General features: G+C 47.8%; 1 protein-coding gene across 1 annotated transcript in view; it reads left to right on the plus strand.

Moving 5' to 3' along the window:
- SERHL2 (serine hydrolase like 2) overlaps positions 1-14,275 on the plus strand; it is a gene marked incomplete at both ends in the record, with an annotated part of 881,593 nt that overhangs the window by 328,684 nt on the left and 538,634 nt on the right. Inside the window, one exon of the mRNA XM_082266295.1 lies at positions 14,154-14,254. Within this exon, the coding sequence (XP_082122421.1) occupies positions 14,154-14,254 (101 nt within the window). The remainder of the gene's footprint in view (positions 1-14,153; positions 14,255-14,275) is intronic.

Consider the following 14,275-nt stretch of genomic DNA (forward strand, 5'->3'; position numbering starts at 1 on the left):
TACAGTGTTTGCGGAGCTGGGAATCAGACTGGTCGTCCTGACATTCAGGACAGAGGATCTTAGGGAATCCCAGCCCACCATCGAGCAGGCTATGTGTGCTCCTTGGCCTAGCAAATGACCTGCCCCCGTCCTCAGGGGCAAAAGCCCGCGAGGTGGCTACCTCACCGGGATGCCTCAACATGCAGTTCTGACCGTGCGACACATCCTATTTTTGGCTGCCGGCCCCCCGCCGTCTGGGGTGGGGGGTTCCCGCGATCTAGAGGCACCCACGCCATGTAATGCGGTAAGTAACCTCTGTGTGGGGCCTTTGTGTGGGGATTACATTCTGCTGTGTCTGTCTCCCCTCATGTCTGTGTCCAGGGCTCGCATCCCTCCCGGTCCCTGCGGGGGCTTCTAGAGCATGTTATGCTGTGTGGGGGTCCCTAACCCTGTCCGCACTGTCAGTGTGCTTTTGGGGTACAGTCATGATGGGGCAGACCGCTGCAGTGTAAAAACCGCAGGGCCGCCATTTTAGGTGTGGGCAGCTGCTTTTGCCTCACTGTGGGCACTTCTGCAGCTCCTCTATGTAGTGTTTTGGCGCCTTCGGGCGCCATCTTGCGTGTGGCAAGGTGTTTTCTTTTGTACATGGTCGGCGGCCATTTTCCTGGAGCCTCCCATTCCTATGCATAGGCAACCATTTTTCCTTGGGCCAAACATTGTTGGTCCTCTAGCAGTGTGACATCACTTCCTTCCTGCATGAAGAGAGATCGTTTCAGCAGCGTGGTAACACTCCTGGGGGTCCTTTTTGTTGTTTTTGGGGATATTCCTCTGCTTTTGGTGTCTTTCCTCTCTCAGTAGGATACTTTAGATTGCAGTACATTACGGTGGCGCCGTGATCACGTCTTAAAGGGCCAGCGTCCTTGTACTTGTCATGGAGTCCCAGGACAGCAAATTTCCCCCAGCCTTGGTTAATGATTCATTTACTCCTAATTCCTCTTCTCTGGCTGCTGCACTTGTAACTTTAGCGTCCAAGGTGGACTTGTTGATGTCAGAACGGGCTTCTAGAAAGAGAATTAGGCCTTCACCGTCCTCTGATTCTGAATCTGATATGGTTGCCTTGGACAGTGTACCCCCTGAGGGGTCCTTTCCTTCTGATGGGGAGGTGGAGGAGGATGATGGGGATGATTTTTCCCCTGAAACGGCCAAAGAACGCGCTGCTGTGTCTGCGCTTATTGCTTCTTTTAAGGATACACTACATTTAGAGGATGAGCCCAACCCACCGGGTAAGCAGTCTTCCTTTGGGACTCGCAGGACCCAGAAGGCGGCACAGTTATTTCCCTGTCCCACTGAGTTTCACGAAACGGCGAACGAACAATGGCGTAATTTAAAGCGCCCTTTTGTGGTACCAAACCGGTTTCAATTCCGTTACCCTTTCGTGTCTCCTACGGATTCGCGCTGCACTGTGTCCCCTAAAGTGGATCACACTGTTTCCAGGTTGAACAAGGCCACTCTTATGCCCTCGGAAGATTCTCCAGTGTTTAGGGACCCTACAGACAGGCGGGTGTAATCTCTTACTCGCCACGCTTATACGGTGGCGGGTTCTTTGCTGAAGCCCATCTTCGCCTCTGTTATGGTTTCTCAGGCTGTGGCTGATTGGGCCCGGGTGCTCAAACGCACTCTAGAGGCGGATTCCGCCCCTCCGACTACTGTGGAGATGGTGGATCAGATGCGTCAGGCCGTTCTTTACCTGTGTGATGCAGCCTTGGATGAGGCTCCCCTAGTAGCGCGGCTATCTGGTGTCGCGTTGCTAATCCGTCGTCTGGTCTGGCTGAAGAGATGGTCGGCTGACCAGTCCTCCAGGAAGACAGTGTCTGACATTCCTTATGCGGGAAATCGTCTCTTTGGGGAATCCCTAGATAAATTGGTTAAAGGGGGCACTGGGGGCAAGAGCACTCTGCTGCCCCAGAACCCCAAGGGAAAAATTTTCTGCGGTAAGCGGGGCCCTTCTTTTAAACCAAATCAGGGGTCCTTTCGTGCCTTCAAGGTGCAGGACAAGGGGAAACCCTTTAAGGGCCACGGTGGTCAGAAGAAGCCCTGGGAGGGCAAGTCCAAACCAAGCCACGCTGGCTCGGCAGGTCCCGTTGCCTCAACCTGAAGGGATGCCCTCACCCATTTCAGGGGTGGGGGGACATCTGCGTGGTTTTCTAGAACCATGGCTGTTTCGGATCCCGGACAGGTGGGTTCAGGAAATCATTCGATTAGGAAAAAAGATCGAATTCCTTTCGCGTCCAGCAGACAGATTCTTTCCCTCAAATCTTCATTTGACCCCAGATGGGTTGCGCAATCTTCATCGGGCGGTTCAGGATCTCCTCGCCCAGGGGGTGGTCGTCCCGGTGCCTCATCGGGACAGGTTTCGGGGTTTTTACTCAAATCTGTTCACTGTGCCCAGAAAGGAGGGCAAGGTACGTCCGATTCTGGACTTGAAGGCCCTGAACTGCTTCGTGTGGGTTCAGAAGTTCCGCATTGAATCCCTCTGTTCGGTGGTGACCTCTTTAAGCCCAGGAGATTTCCTGGCTTCCATCGATCTCAAGGATGCGTATTTACACATCCCCATATTCAAGGGTCATCAGAGGTTCCTCCGGTTCGCAATCGCGGAGGAACACTATCAGTTTGTGGCGTTGCCTTTCGGTCTCGCTTCGGCTCCAAGGGTGTTTACCAAAGTGCTGGCCCTGTTGCGGGCGCAGGGGATTGCGATCTTGGGGTATCTGGACGATCTCCTGTTAAAGCGGAGTTACATAGTTACATAGTTAGTGAGGTTGAAAAAAGACATCAGTCCATCCAGTTCAACCTATGATGTGTGTGTGTGTTTGCTTTTAACCATACATTGTATACCCCTGTATGTTGTGGTCTTTAAGGTGTCCATCTAATAGTTTTTTTAAACTATCAATGCTCCCTGCTGATACGACTGCTTGTGGAAGAGAATTCCACATCCTTACCGCTCTTACAGTGAAGAACCCCTTACGCACTTTAAGGTTAAACCGCCTTTCCTCAAGTTTTAGTGAGTGGCCACGTGTCTTATTGTATCTCCTTTCTCTGAATAGTTTGTTCCTTATGCTAGGGTCGCCAGTACAGTATTTTGTACATTGATATCATATCCCCCCTCAATCGTCTCTTCTCCAGAGAGAATAGGTTCAGTGCTTGTAGTCTTTCCTCATAGCTGATGTCCTCCATTCCCCTAATTATTTTTGTTGCCCTTCTCTGGACTTTCTCCAGTTCCAGCACATCCTTCCTGAGGACCGGTGCCCAGAACTGGACAGCATACTCCAGATGTGGCCGGACCAGAGTCTTGTAGAGTGGAAGAATAATCTCTTTATTTCTGGAGTGAATCCCCTTTTTTTTTATACAACCCAGTATTCTGTTGGCTTTGCTTGCGGCGGCTTGGCATTGCATGCCACTGCCAAGCCTGTTGTCTACCAGTACCCCCAGGTCCCTTTCCATCCTAGACTCACCCAGAGGTTCCCCCCCTAGTGAGTAGCTTGCTTTCTGGTTTCTGGCCCCCAAGTGCATTACTTTACATTTTTCAACATTGAATCTCATCTGCCATGTAGTTGCCCACCCCGTTATTTTGTTCAGGTCTGCTTGCAAGGTTTCCACATCCTGCATAGAAGATATTGGCAAGCCTAATTTAGTATCATCTGCAAATACTGAGATTGTACTAGATATCCCCTCCTCTAGATCATTTATGAATAAATTAAACAGGATTGGTCCCAGGACAGAACCCTGGGGGACCCCACTTTCCACACCCGCCCAATCCGAGTACTCCCCATTAATCACCACCCTCTGTACTCTCCCCTGGAGCCAGTTCTCTATCCAGGTACTCACCTTATGGTCCATACCTACCTTCCTTAGTTTGTACAGTAAGCGTTTGTGGGGAACGGTGTCAAAGGCCTTTGCAAAGTCCAGATACACCACATCCACAGGCTTACCTTTATCTAGGTGGCAGCTCACTTCATCGTAGAAGGTTAATAGATTGGTTTGGCACGAACGATTTTTCATGAATCCATGCTGATTACTACTTATAATACCGTTTTCATTACTAAAGTCTTGTATGTGGTCCCTTATCATCCCCTCCAAAGTTTTGCAGACTCCTGATGTTAGGCTGACCGGCCTATAGTTACCCGGGATATATCTCGGCCCCTTTTTAAATATTGGTACCACGTTGGCTTTTTTCCAATCAGCTGGCACCATACCCGTCTGTAAACTATCCTTAAAGATCAAGAATAATGGTCTGGCAATCACCTGGCTGAGCTCATTAAGAACCCTTGGGTGCAAGCCATCCGGTCCCGGGGATTTATTTATGTTAAGTTTCTCTAGTTTAGCTCTAAGTCTATCCTCTGTTAGCCATGGCGGCACTTCCTGAGGTGTATTATTTAGTTCGGCCTTACAAGCTGGGTTCGTGTAGCCCCCCGATTCCTTTGTGAAGACTGAAGAAAATAAATTATTTAACACTTCCGCCTTTTCTCTGTCCTCTGTGGCCATTTTTCCTTTATCATCTTTTATGGGGCCAATGTTCCGGGCACGAAAATGTTTTTTTCAATAAACATACCCCCGGGACAGTCAGGGCTAGTATATTCCACAATGGCTAGCCTCTGATCTGTCCCGGTTCGCACTTACCTGCAAGAAGAAATACTCACTTATAAAATTTCTTCCACAGCGTTGCCATCTCTGTTGTGGGCAGCTGAAGCCTGTTTAGCAGGGAATGCGGCGTCGCCCCGGAAGTGATGAGCGGGGCCGGTGCCTTCGCATTGATTCCTGGGAGCGATGACGTTCAGCTCCCAGGAATCATCGCAAAGAGGAAGTGACGGCGGAGCCGCGGCACAGAGGGAGGAAGTGGAGAATAGGTGAGTATTTCTATCTACAATTACAAGGTGAGTAAAAAAAAAAAAATATACAGTGGGTACAGAAAGTATTCAGACCCCCTTAAATTTTTCACTCTTTGTTATATTGCAGCCATTTGCTAAAATCATTTAAGTTCATTCTTCTTCCTCATGAATGTACACATAGCACCCCATACTGACAGAAAAACATAGAATTGTTGACATTGTTGCAGATTTATTAAAAAAGAAAAACTGAAATATCACATGGTCCTAAGTATTCAGACCCTTTCCTGTGACACTCATATATTTAACTCAGGTGCTTTCCATTTCTTTTGATCATCCTTGAGATGGTTCTACACCTTCATTTGAGTCCAGCTGTGTTTGATTATACTGATTGGACTTGATTAGGAAAGCCACACACCTGTCTATATAAGACCTTCCAGAACACAATGCATGTCAGAGCAAATGAGAATCATGAGGTCAAAGGAACTGCCTGAAGAGCTCAGAGACAGAATTGTGGCAAGGCACAGATCTGGCCAAGGTTACAAAAAGATTTCTGCTGCACTTAAGGTTCCTAAGAGCACAGTGGCCTCCATAATCCTCAAATGGAAGACGTTTGGGAGGACCAGAACCCTTCGTAGAGCTGGCCGTCCGGCCAAACTGAGCTATCGGGGGAGAAGAGCCTTGGTGAGAGAGGTAAAGAAGAACCCAAAGATCACTGTGGCTGAGCTCCAGAGATGCAGTCAGGAGATGGGAGAAAGTTGTAGAAAGTCAACCATCACTGCAGCCCTCCACCAGTCGGGGCTTTATGGCAGAGTGGCCCGATGGAAGCCTCTCCTCAGTGTAAGACACATGAAAGCCCGCATGGAGTTTGCTAAAAAACACCTGAAGGACTCCAAGATGGTGAGAAATAAGATTCTCTGGTCTGATGAGACCAAAATAGAACTTTTTGGCCTTAATTCTAAGCGGTATGTGTGGAGAAAACCAGGCACTGCTCATCACCTGTCCAATACAGTCCCAACAGTGAAGCATGGTGGTGGCAGCATCATGCTGTGGGGGTGTTTTTCAGCTGCAGGGACAGCACGACTGGTTGCAATCGAGGGAAAGATGAATGCGGCCAAGTACAGGGATATCCTGGACAAAAACCTTCTCCAGAGTGCTCTGGACCTCAGACTGGGCCGAAGGTTTACCTTCCAACAAGACAATGACCCTAAGCACACAGCTAAAATAACGAAGGAGTGGCTTCACAACAACTCCGTGACTGTTCTTGAATGGCCCAGCCAGAGCCCTGACTTAAACCCAATTGAGCATCTCTGGAGAGACCTAAAAATGGCTGTCCACCAACGTTTGACATCCAACCTGACAGAACTGGAGAGGATCTGCAAGGAGGAATGGCAGAGGATCCCCAAATCCAGGTGTGAAAGACTTGTTGCATCTTTCCCAAAAAGACTCCTGGCTGTATTAGATCAAAAGGGGGCTTCTACTAAATACTGAGCAAAGGGTCTGAATACTTAGGACCATGTGATATTTCAGTTTTTCTTTTTTAATAAATCTGCAACAATGTCAACAATTCTGTGTTTTTCTGTCAGTATGGGGTGCTATGTGTACATTCATGAGGAAGAAGAATGAACCTAAATGATTTTAGCAAATGGCTGCAATATAACAAAGAGTGAAAAATTTAAGGGGGTCTGAATACTTTCCGTACCCACTGTATCTAACTATCCAATTCCTTTTCAGGTGAAGAAGATCCAGCGGATGGGCACAAAATCGATTAGGTCGATTTTGTGCCCGGAACTCCGCTTTAAGATCGAGTGCCAGCCCGAGCCTATTACGCGATCTGTCAACTACCGTTCAGACTCTCCTGGAGTTCGGGTGAACCATCAACGTGCAGAAGTCGACCTTGTCCCTTTCTGTGCGTCTCCCTTACCTGGGAATGGTTTTGGACTCTGCCCAAGCAAAAGTCTTTCTACTGGAGGACAAGCTCCGGACTCTGCAGACCGAGGTCAGGTCCCTCAGGGACAACGAATCCTCATCACTTAGGACCTGCATGCGGTCCCTGGGGTTGATGGTATCGGCCTTCGAGGCGATACCGTTTGCACAGTTCCACACGCGATCTCTTCAAGCGGAGATCCTGGCCAGGTGGGACAGACTTCCTCAATCCCTGGAAAGGAGGATATCTCTGAGTCGCCACGTCAGAGTAGATCTTCTCTGGTGGCTTCAGTCCCCGGCTCTGATGGAGGGAAAATCCTTCCGTCCTTTGTTGTTTGCAGTGATCACCACGGATGCCAGCCTGTCGGGCTGGGGTGGCGTGCTGGGCATTTTGTCTGCCCAGGGCACTTGGTCGGAGTAGGAGTCCTCCCTGCCGATAAACATCTTGGAACTGCGAGCAATCAGGCTGTGCTTGTTCCGTTGGTCGGATCAGCTTTGGGGTCGCCCTGTGCGGGTGCAGACGGACAACGCCACTGCGGTGGCTTACATCAATCACCATGGGGGCACCAGGAGTGTCCAGGCGGCCCAGGAGGTGACCAAGATTTTGGCTTGGGCCGAGACTCATGTCCCGGCGATTTTGGCGGTTCACATTCCGGGTGTGGAGAATTGGCAGGCCGCTAGACCCTGGACCAGGGGGAATGGTCCCTACACCCGGAGGTGTTCCGGATGCTGTGTGCCAGATGGGGAACCCCAGATGTGGATCTGTTCGCATCTCGGCTAAACAACAAGGTGGGCAGGTTCGTGGCAAGAACCCGCGACCCTCTGGCAGACGCCTCGGATGCGCTTGTGGTGCCTTGGCATCAGTATCGCCTGATTTATGCCTTCCCCCCCGATTCAGTTGTTGTCCAGTTTCCTTCGCAGGTTGGTTTCGGAAACAAAGTTGGTGATTCTGGTGGCCCCAGACTGGCCGCGCCGGTCTTGGTACGCGGACATCATACAACTGGTCGTCGAGCCTCCGTGGCGACTCCCCTTACGGGACGATCTGCTGTCTCAGGGGCCGATCTTCCATCCTGCTTTACGGTCGCTGGCTTTAACGGCGTGGCTGTTGAAAGCCAGGTCTTAAGAGATCGGGGTCTCTCGTCGGCGGTCATTCCTACTCTGCTCAAGGCTAGGAAGGCCTCGACCGCTAAGATCTATTACCGTAGCTGGAAGGCTTATTTTGCCTGGTGTGAATCCAGGGGCATCCATCCTCGCTCCTTTTCAGTGGCTAGGGTGTTGGCCTTCCTCCAATCTGGTGTGGACCAGCACCTTGCGCTGACTATGATTAAGGGCCAGTTATCTGCACTTTCAGCGCCCCTTGGTGTCTAATTAGTTGATACGCACCTGCGTACGACGTGCGTCATTTGGTTCCTCCTCGGAGGGCTCCTTTGCCTCCTTGGGACTTGAACTTGGTCCTGTCCGTTCTGCAACGGCCTCCCTTTGAAAACATCAGGGAAATTTCTCTGCCTCTGCTGACGAGAAAGGTTGCCTTTCTGGTGGCAATCACATCTGCTCCCAAAGTGTCGGAGTTGGCGGCTTTGTCTTGCCGCTCCCCTTACCTGTTGGTTCATAGGTGGTCTTGCGCCCTAACCAATCTTTCCTTCCTAAGGTGGTGTCTGATTTTCACCTTAACGAGGATATTTTCTTACCTTCGCTGTGTGCGAATCCTAAGCATCCTAAGGAGTTTGCCTTGCATTCCTTGGATGTAGTCCGGGCGATCAGGGTCTACCTGTCGTCCACTGAATCCTTCAGAAGGTCGGATTCTCTTTTTGTCCTTTCTGAGGGACCTCGAAAGGGTATGGCTGCGTCTGTGGCAACCATTTCTAGATGGATCAGGCAGACGTTTGTACAGGCCTATTCTATTAGGGAACGGTTACCGCCCTTCCCTGTCAAGGCACACTCTACCAGAGCGGTGAGTGTGTCCTGGGCTTTCCGGCATCAGGCTTCTGTGGCCCAGGTGTGCAAGGCTGCGACTTGGTCGTCTGTGCACACATTTTCCAAATTTTACAAACTTGATATTCTGGCATCAGCAGATGCTTCCTTTGGATGCAAAGTTCTGTGTGCGGCAGTGCTTTAAGGGGGCCCTAGTTTTTCTGGTCCCTGGCTGTTGGGGTTGTTTCCCCCTTTGTTTATTTGCTTTCCTGGGTTGTTTGCTCCAGTTGAGCTTTTCTGTTACCCAGAGGATTTACCTTTCTGTTCAGATAAGGTTCCTTTCTCTGACTTGGGTGCTGCGTTGCCTTTGTGACTGTTGCGCTTCCCACCCCTCATGTCTAAACTGCTTTGGGACATTCCATTGGTGAAGACTGTATGAGTGGGCGGCGACTGTCAGAGGACGTAAGAGAAAACTGAATTTTTGTAAAATCTTACCGTAAAATTCCTTTCTCTGAGTCCTCTGACAGTCGCCGCCCCGCCCCTCTTTTGGTTTTTTTTGGACTTTAACTGCTTGCTACCAAACTGAGTTGGGAATGCTGATAGCAGGGGGGTATTGGACCCGTGGGACAGCCCCCTACAGGTGTGTCTATGTAAATTACTTTGTTTTTAACAAGTCTTATGCCTAGCTTGCTCCTGTGGATAAGAGGTCAATACCCATTGGTGAAGACTGTATGAGTGGGCGGCGACTGTCAGAGGACTCAGAGAAAGGAATTTTACGGTAAGATTTTACAAAAATTCAGTTTTTACTCCCCTGAATTTTTATGAGCTGTTTTTCACGGAAGATCTTTTCAGATCTATAGTGGACCAAAGCAATTTATACGCTGGTCAATACATCGCCGCCAACCCAAATTCGTACCTTGCCAGACAATTCGGCTGGAAACCTATAACGGTTTCCGAGTTTAAAACCTTTCTGGGCCTTTCCCTTAACATGGGCATAACCAAAAGGAGTGAGTAGCGGTTACATTGGTCCACTAACCCAATCCACCATATGCGCGTGTACTCTGCTTCCATGTCCAGGGTGTGATAAGAGCAAATTCTGCGGTTTATGCACTTCAACAACAATGAAATCTGTCATCCTCGGGGAGACTCTGAATATGACCGGCTCCACAAAATTCGGCCCCTCGTAAACCACTTCAATCAGTGGTTTGCAGCCTAGTTTACCCCCCCCAACAAGTTGTCTGCGTCGATGAGTCCCTGATTAAGTTTACTGGCAGCCTTGCTATGAAGCAGTATCTCCCCAGCAAGCGTGCCAGATACGGGGTCAAGCTGTATAAGATGTGTGACAGGGCCACAGGCTATACAGTTAGTTTCTGGGTTTACTAGGGAAAAGATAGCACTGTGGAGCCCCCCACTACATAGGTAGCAGTGGCAAGATAGTTTGGGACTTGGTGTCACCCTTATTCGGAAAGGGGTACCATTTGTGCGTAGACTTTTTTTATACAAGCGCACCACTTTTTAGTCACTTGCTTGAATTACAAATTGGCGCATGTGGCACCGTGCGACCTAATCGCCGGGTCTTCCCCCAACGGCTTGTAAATTCCCGTCCTAGTGGGGGGTAGAGAGCCTGCTTGAAAACGGACAAATTGCTTGTAGTGAAGTGGAGGGATACACGGAATGTTTTCGTTCTGTCCTCCCTTCACGCAGACACAACGGTTAAATCTTTATGGGGGGGGGGGGGGTGGCGGTTATGCCAAGCCTAAAATAAAAGGTCGCAAGCGCTAAACCAAGTCGCAAGTCACACTAATACAGAAATATAGGCAAATGCTATATACTGTCTTTAGTGTGCAATGTGACAGAGGGTGTAGGGGTTAACTGGGGGTGATCAGGGGGTTAAATCTTTATGGGGGGGAGTGGCGGGGACCCTAAACCTACTTGGGACAGAAACTAACTCGCTAGCGCTAACTTGGGGGCCAGAAACCAGAAAGCAAGCTACTCACTAGGGGGGGAACCTCTGGGTGAGTCTAGGATGGAAAAGGACTTGGGGGTACTGGTAGACAACAGGCTTGGCAGTGGCATGCAATGCCAAGCCGCCGCAAGCAAAGCCAACAGAATACTGGGTTGTATAAAAAAGGGGATTCACTCCAGAAATAAAGAGATTATTCTCCCACTCTACAAGACTCTGGTCCGGCCACATCTGGAGTATGCTGTCCAGTTCTGGGCACCGGTCCTCAGGAAGGATGTGCTGGAACTGGAGAAAGTCCAGAGAAAGGCAACAAAAATAATTAGGGGAATGGAGGACAGCAGCTATGAGGAAAGACTACAAGCACTGAACCTATTCTCTCTGGAGAAGAGAAGATTGAGGGGGGATATGATATCAATGTACAAATACTGTACTGGCGACCCGAGCATAAGGAACAAACTATTCAGAGAGAGGAGATACAATAAGACACGTGGCCACTCACTAAAACTTGAGGAAACGCGGTTTAACCTTAAAGTGCGTAAGGGGTTCTTCACTGTAAGAGCGGTAAGGATGTGGAATTCTCTTCCACAAGCAGTCGTATCAGCAGGGAGCATTGATAGTTTCAAAAAACTATTAGATGCACACCTTAAAGACCACAACATACAGGGGTATACAATGTACGGTTAATAGCAAACACACACACACACATCATAGGTTGAACTGGATGGACTGATGTCTTTTTTCAACCTCACTAACTATGTAACTATGTAACTGAAGTCACAATCGCACTATCACAGAAATACAGAAAACCGCTATATTACCTGTATATAGTGTGCAATGTGACAAGGGGGAACTGGTTAACTGGGAGTGATCAAGGGGGGATCAGGGGGTTAAATCTTTATGGGGGGGTGGCGGGTATCCTACGCCTAAAATTAACGGTCACAATCGCTAAACCACAATTCACACTAATACAGAAATATAGGAAACAGCTATATACTGTATACAGTGTGCGACGTGACGGGGTGTAGGGGTTAACTGGGGGGGGGGGGTGATTGGGGTTTAGTGTGCCTAGCTAGGTGTGTGCTGTGTACAGTACTCACAGTTTTGATCCTCTCTCTTCTCTCGATGAATCCAAAAAGGATTTTGGGAGAAGAGAGCGGGTCATTTCTGTGCCTTTACATTACACAGGCACAGGTCAGTCTCTGATTGGGCAGGACCGATCAACCGGTCCAGGCCAAAAATCATTAGCCTGGACCTGATGACTGATTGGTTCTGAACCCAATAAGACCATCGGCGGGGCCAGGGGTGCGCGGAAGCGAGCGCCGTACATGTACAGTGCTTTGCCTGTACAAGCCAGCCTGCCGCAGTACATCTGCGGCGGCTGGTCGTAAAGTGGTTAATGAAACAATTTTTGTAACAAGCATGCAATTAAGCAAATGCTTATTTTGGCCACAAGATTTTGCTGGCTGCTGTTTAGAGGATATGATCCACTTTGAGGGAGTATTGTTTTTTTTCAGATGAGCTCCAGTGGTTTATGGTTGAGCTCCATGTTACCTGCTATTGTTAGCCTTGGGAATTTCTTTCTGCAGTTTCCCACCCCTCATGTTTGACAGGAAGAATCAGGAGCTGTGTCTGTCAATGAGCTTAAGAGAAAATGGGATTTTTGACTTACCATAAAATCCAGTTCTCTGATGTTCATTGACGGACACAGCACCCGCCCCTCTATGGAGTTGAGTTTTTTTCTTCTGTCACTGCTTGTAACAAAACTGAGTACCTATAGCAGGAAGTGGGAGTATACCCCCTAGGACTGCCCCATTTTTTCCTGCCTAGTGTCTTGCTATTGTAGGGAGCAGCATAACCAATGGTTAGGAAGAATCAGGAGCTGTGTCCATCAATGAACATCAGAGAAATGGATTTTACGGTAAGTCAAAACTCCCGTTTTTCCATGGAATCCACATGCCTCTCAGCAAATAGCTTGGGATGTCTACTTTCATTAAAGGGGTCATTTGGGGGGAGTTTTGTGCTATCTTGGCATTTCAAGGCCCCTGAAATTAATAGGTAGTGAGAAAATTAAATGAGCAATTTATGCCCTTTGAAGTCCTAAATACAATGATTGACTTTCAGGACATGTACGTGGCTAGTCTCCCAAAAGGTCTTAGGCTGGGTTTACATATGTGCAGCGACGGGTTCATGCCTTAGGTCCAGTTCACACCTGAACTGGACCCAAACATGTACAGGACCCTTTTACAATCTGCTCCGCGTCCTCCCTGGACCTGTGTGAATCGGCTCCACTGAGAGCCTTTCACACTCACATGTCATGCGAATTGGATGAAGTTAAAACACATATGTGAGCCAAGCCTCACGTGTGGTATCCCCATAGAATCAGCAGAATGTATTTTGGGGTGTAATTCATTTTTTTTTGTAATTTTTCAAAAACTTGGGGCAAAAAAAAAATAATAATAATATTTAACGGGCTTAACATGCCTCTCAGCATATTCCTTGGGGTGTCTAATTTCCAGAAAAGGGTAATTTGGGGGGGGGGGGGTTGTGCTGCCCTAGCACTTTAGCACCTCAAGAAATTAAAACAAAATAAATACATTTCAGTATAGATCCCATATAGTTTGTAGACGCTATAACTTTTGCTCAAACAAATCAATATACGCTTATTGCAATTTATTTTTACATGTAACTACATGTAGCTAAATACATTTTGGCCATTTTTAACATTGTCATATGTATATTTGTTGAATAAAGTTCCATTTATACTATTATGATTTGTTTCCTATGTTTGAAGTGCCTACACCACTAGGGGAAACCCCCCTTGTTTTGTTTGGCCAAAATATATGACACAATTTGAGTTTATTGGATATTTTTATAACAAAAAGTAGAATATTTTTTTTTTCAGAAGTTTCTGTGTTTTTTCGTTCATATGGCAAAAAAAATTAAAATCCCGGTAGTGATCAAATACCACCAAAAGTTAAGCTCTATTGTAGGAAACGTTTTAAATTTTGTTTGAGTACTGTGTTGCATGACTGCGCAATTACCAGTTAAATTGCAGTGCCAAATAGCAAAAAATGCTCTGCTCAGGAAGGGGGTAAAACCTTCCGGAGGTCAGGTGATTAATAAAAGATGCATATGCTCATCTAAAAAGGTCACTGGTGTGATGAACGCTACTTGTTGGTAGGGAACACCACAGGAGTTTGAGCATGCCATTCTACAGGTAACATGGCAAGCCGGCCAGCAGACATCCGCTATCTGGAGTTGAGGGACACTTTACGTTATTTGGTAACTTTATTCATAGAATATGTAATAAATTTAAATAATACGTTTGGAAAATGTATAAAGTAAATTGTTTAACATTAAAAACTGAACTGAATATTTCTGTTTTAATTCTGACCTAAGATTTTTTTGGTTGGTTTTATTAAGCTGCTTGGGCATGTGTGAAGTATCATGTGCAGAAACACACTATTGACACTTCAATTCAACTTCTTCTATAGGACTTACTGATGAGTCACCTGAAAAAGGCAATCATCCACTATTCTCGCTTGGAGGGTGCAAATGCAGCAAAGGTTTATACACCCGAAGGAGCATTGCAGAGGTTAGTGGAAATTAGTTAGTT

This window comes from Pelophylax lessonae (genome assembly GCF_965119305.1).
Source record: "Pelophylax lessonae genome assembly, chromosome: 8".
Classification (NCBI taxonomy): Eukaryota; Metazoa; Chordata; class Amphibia; order Anura; family Ranidae; genus Pelophylax; species Pelophylax lessonae.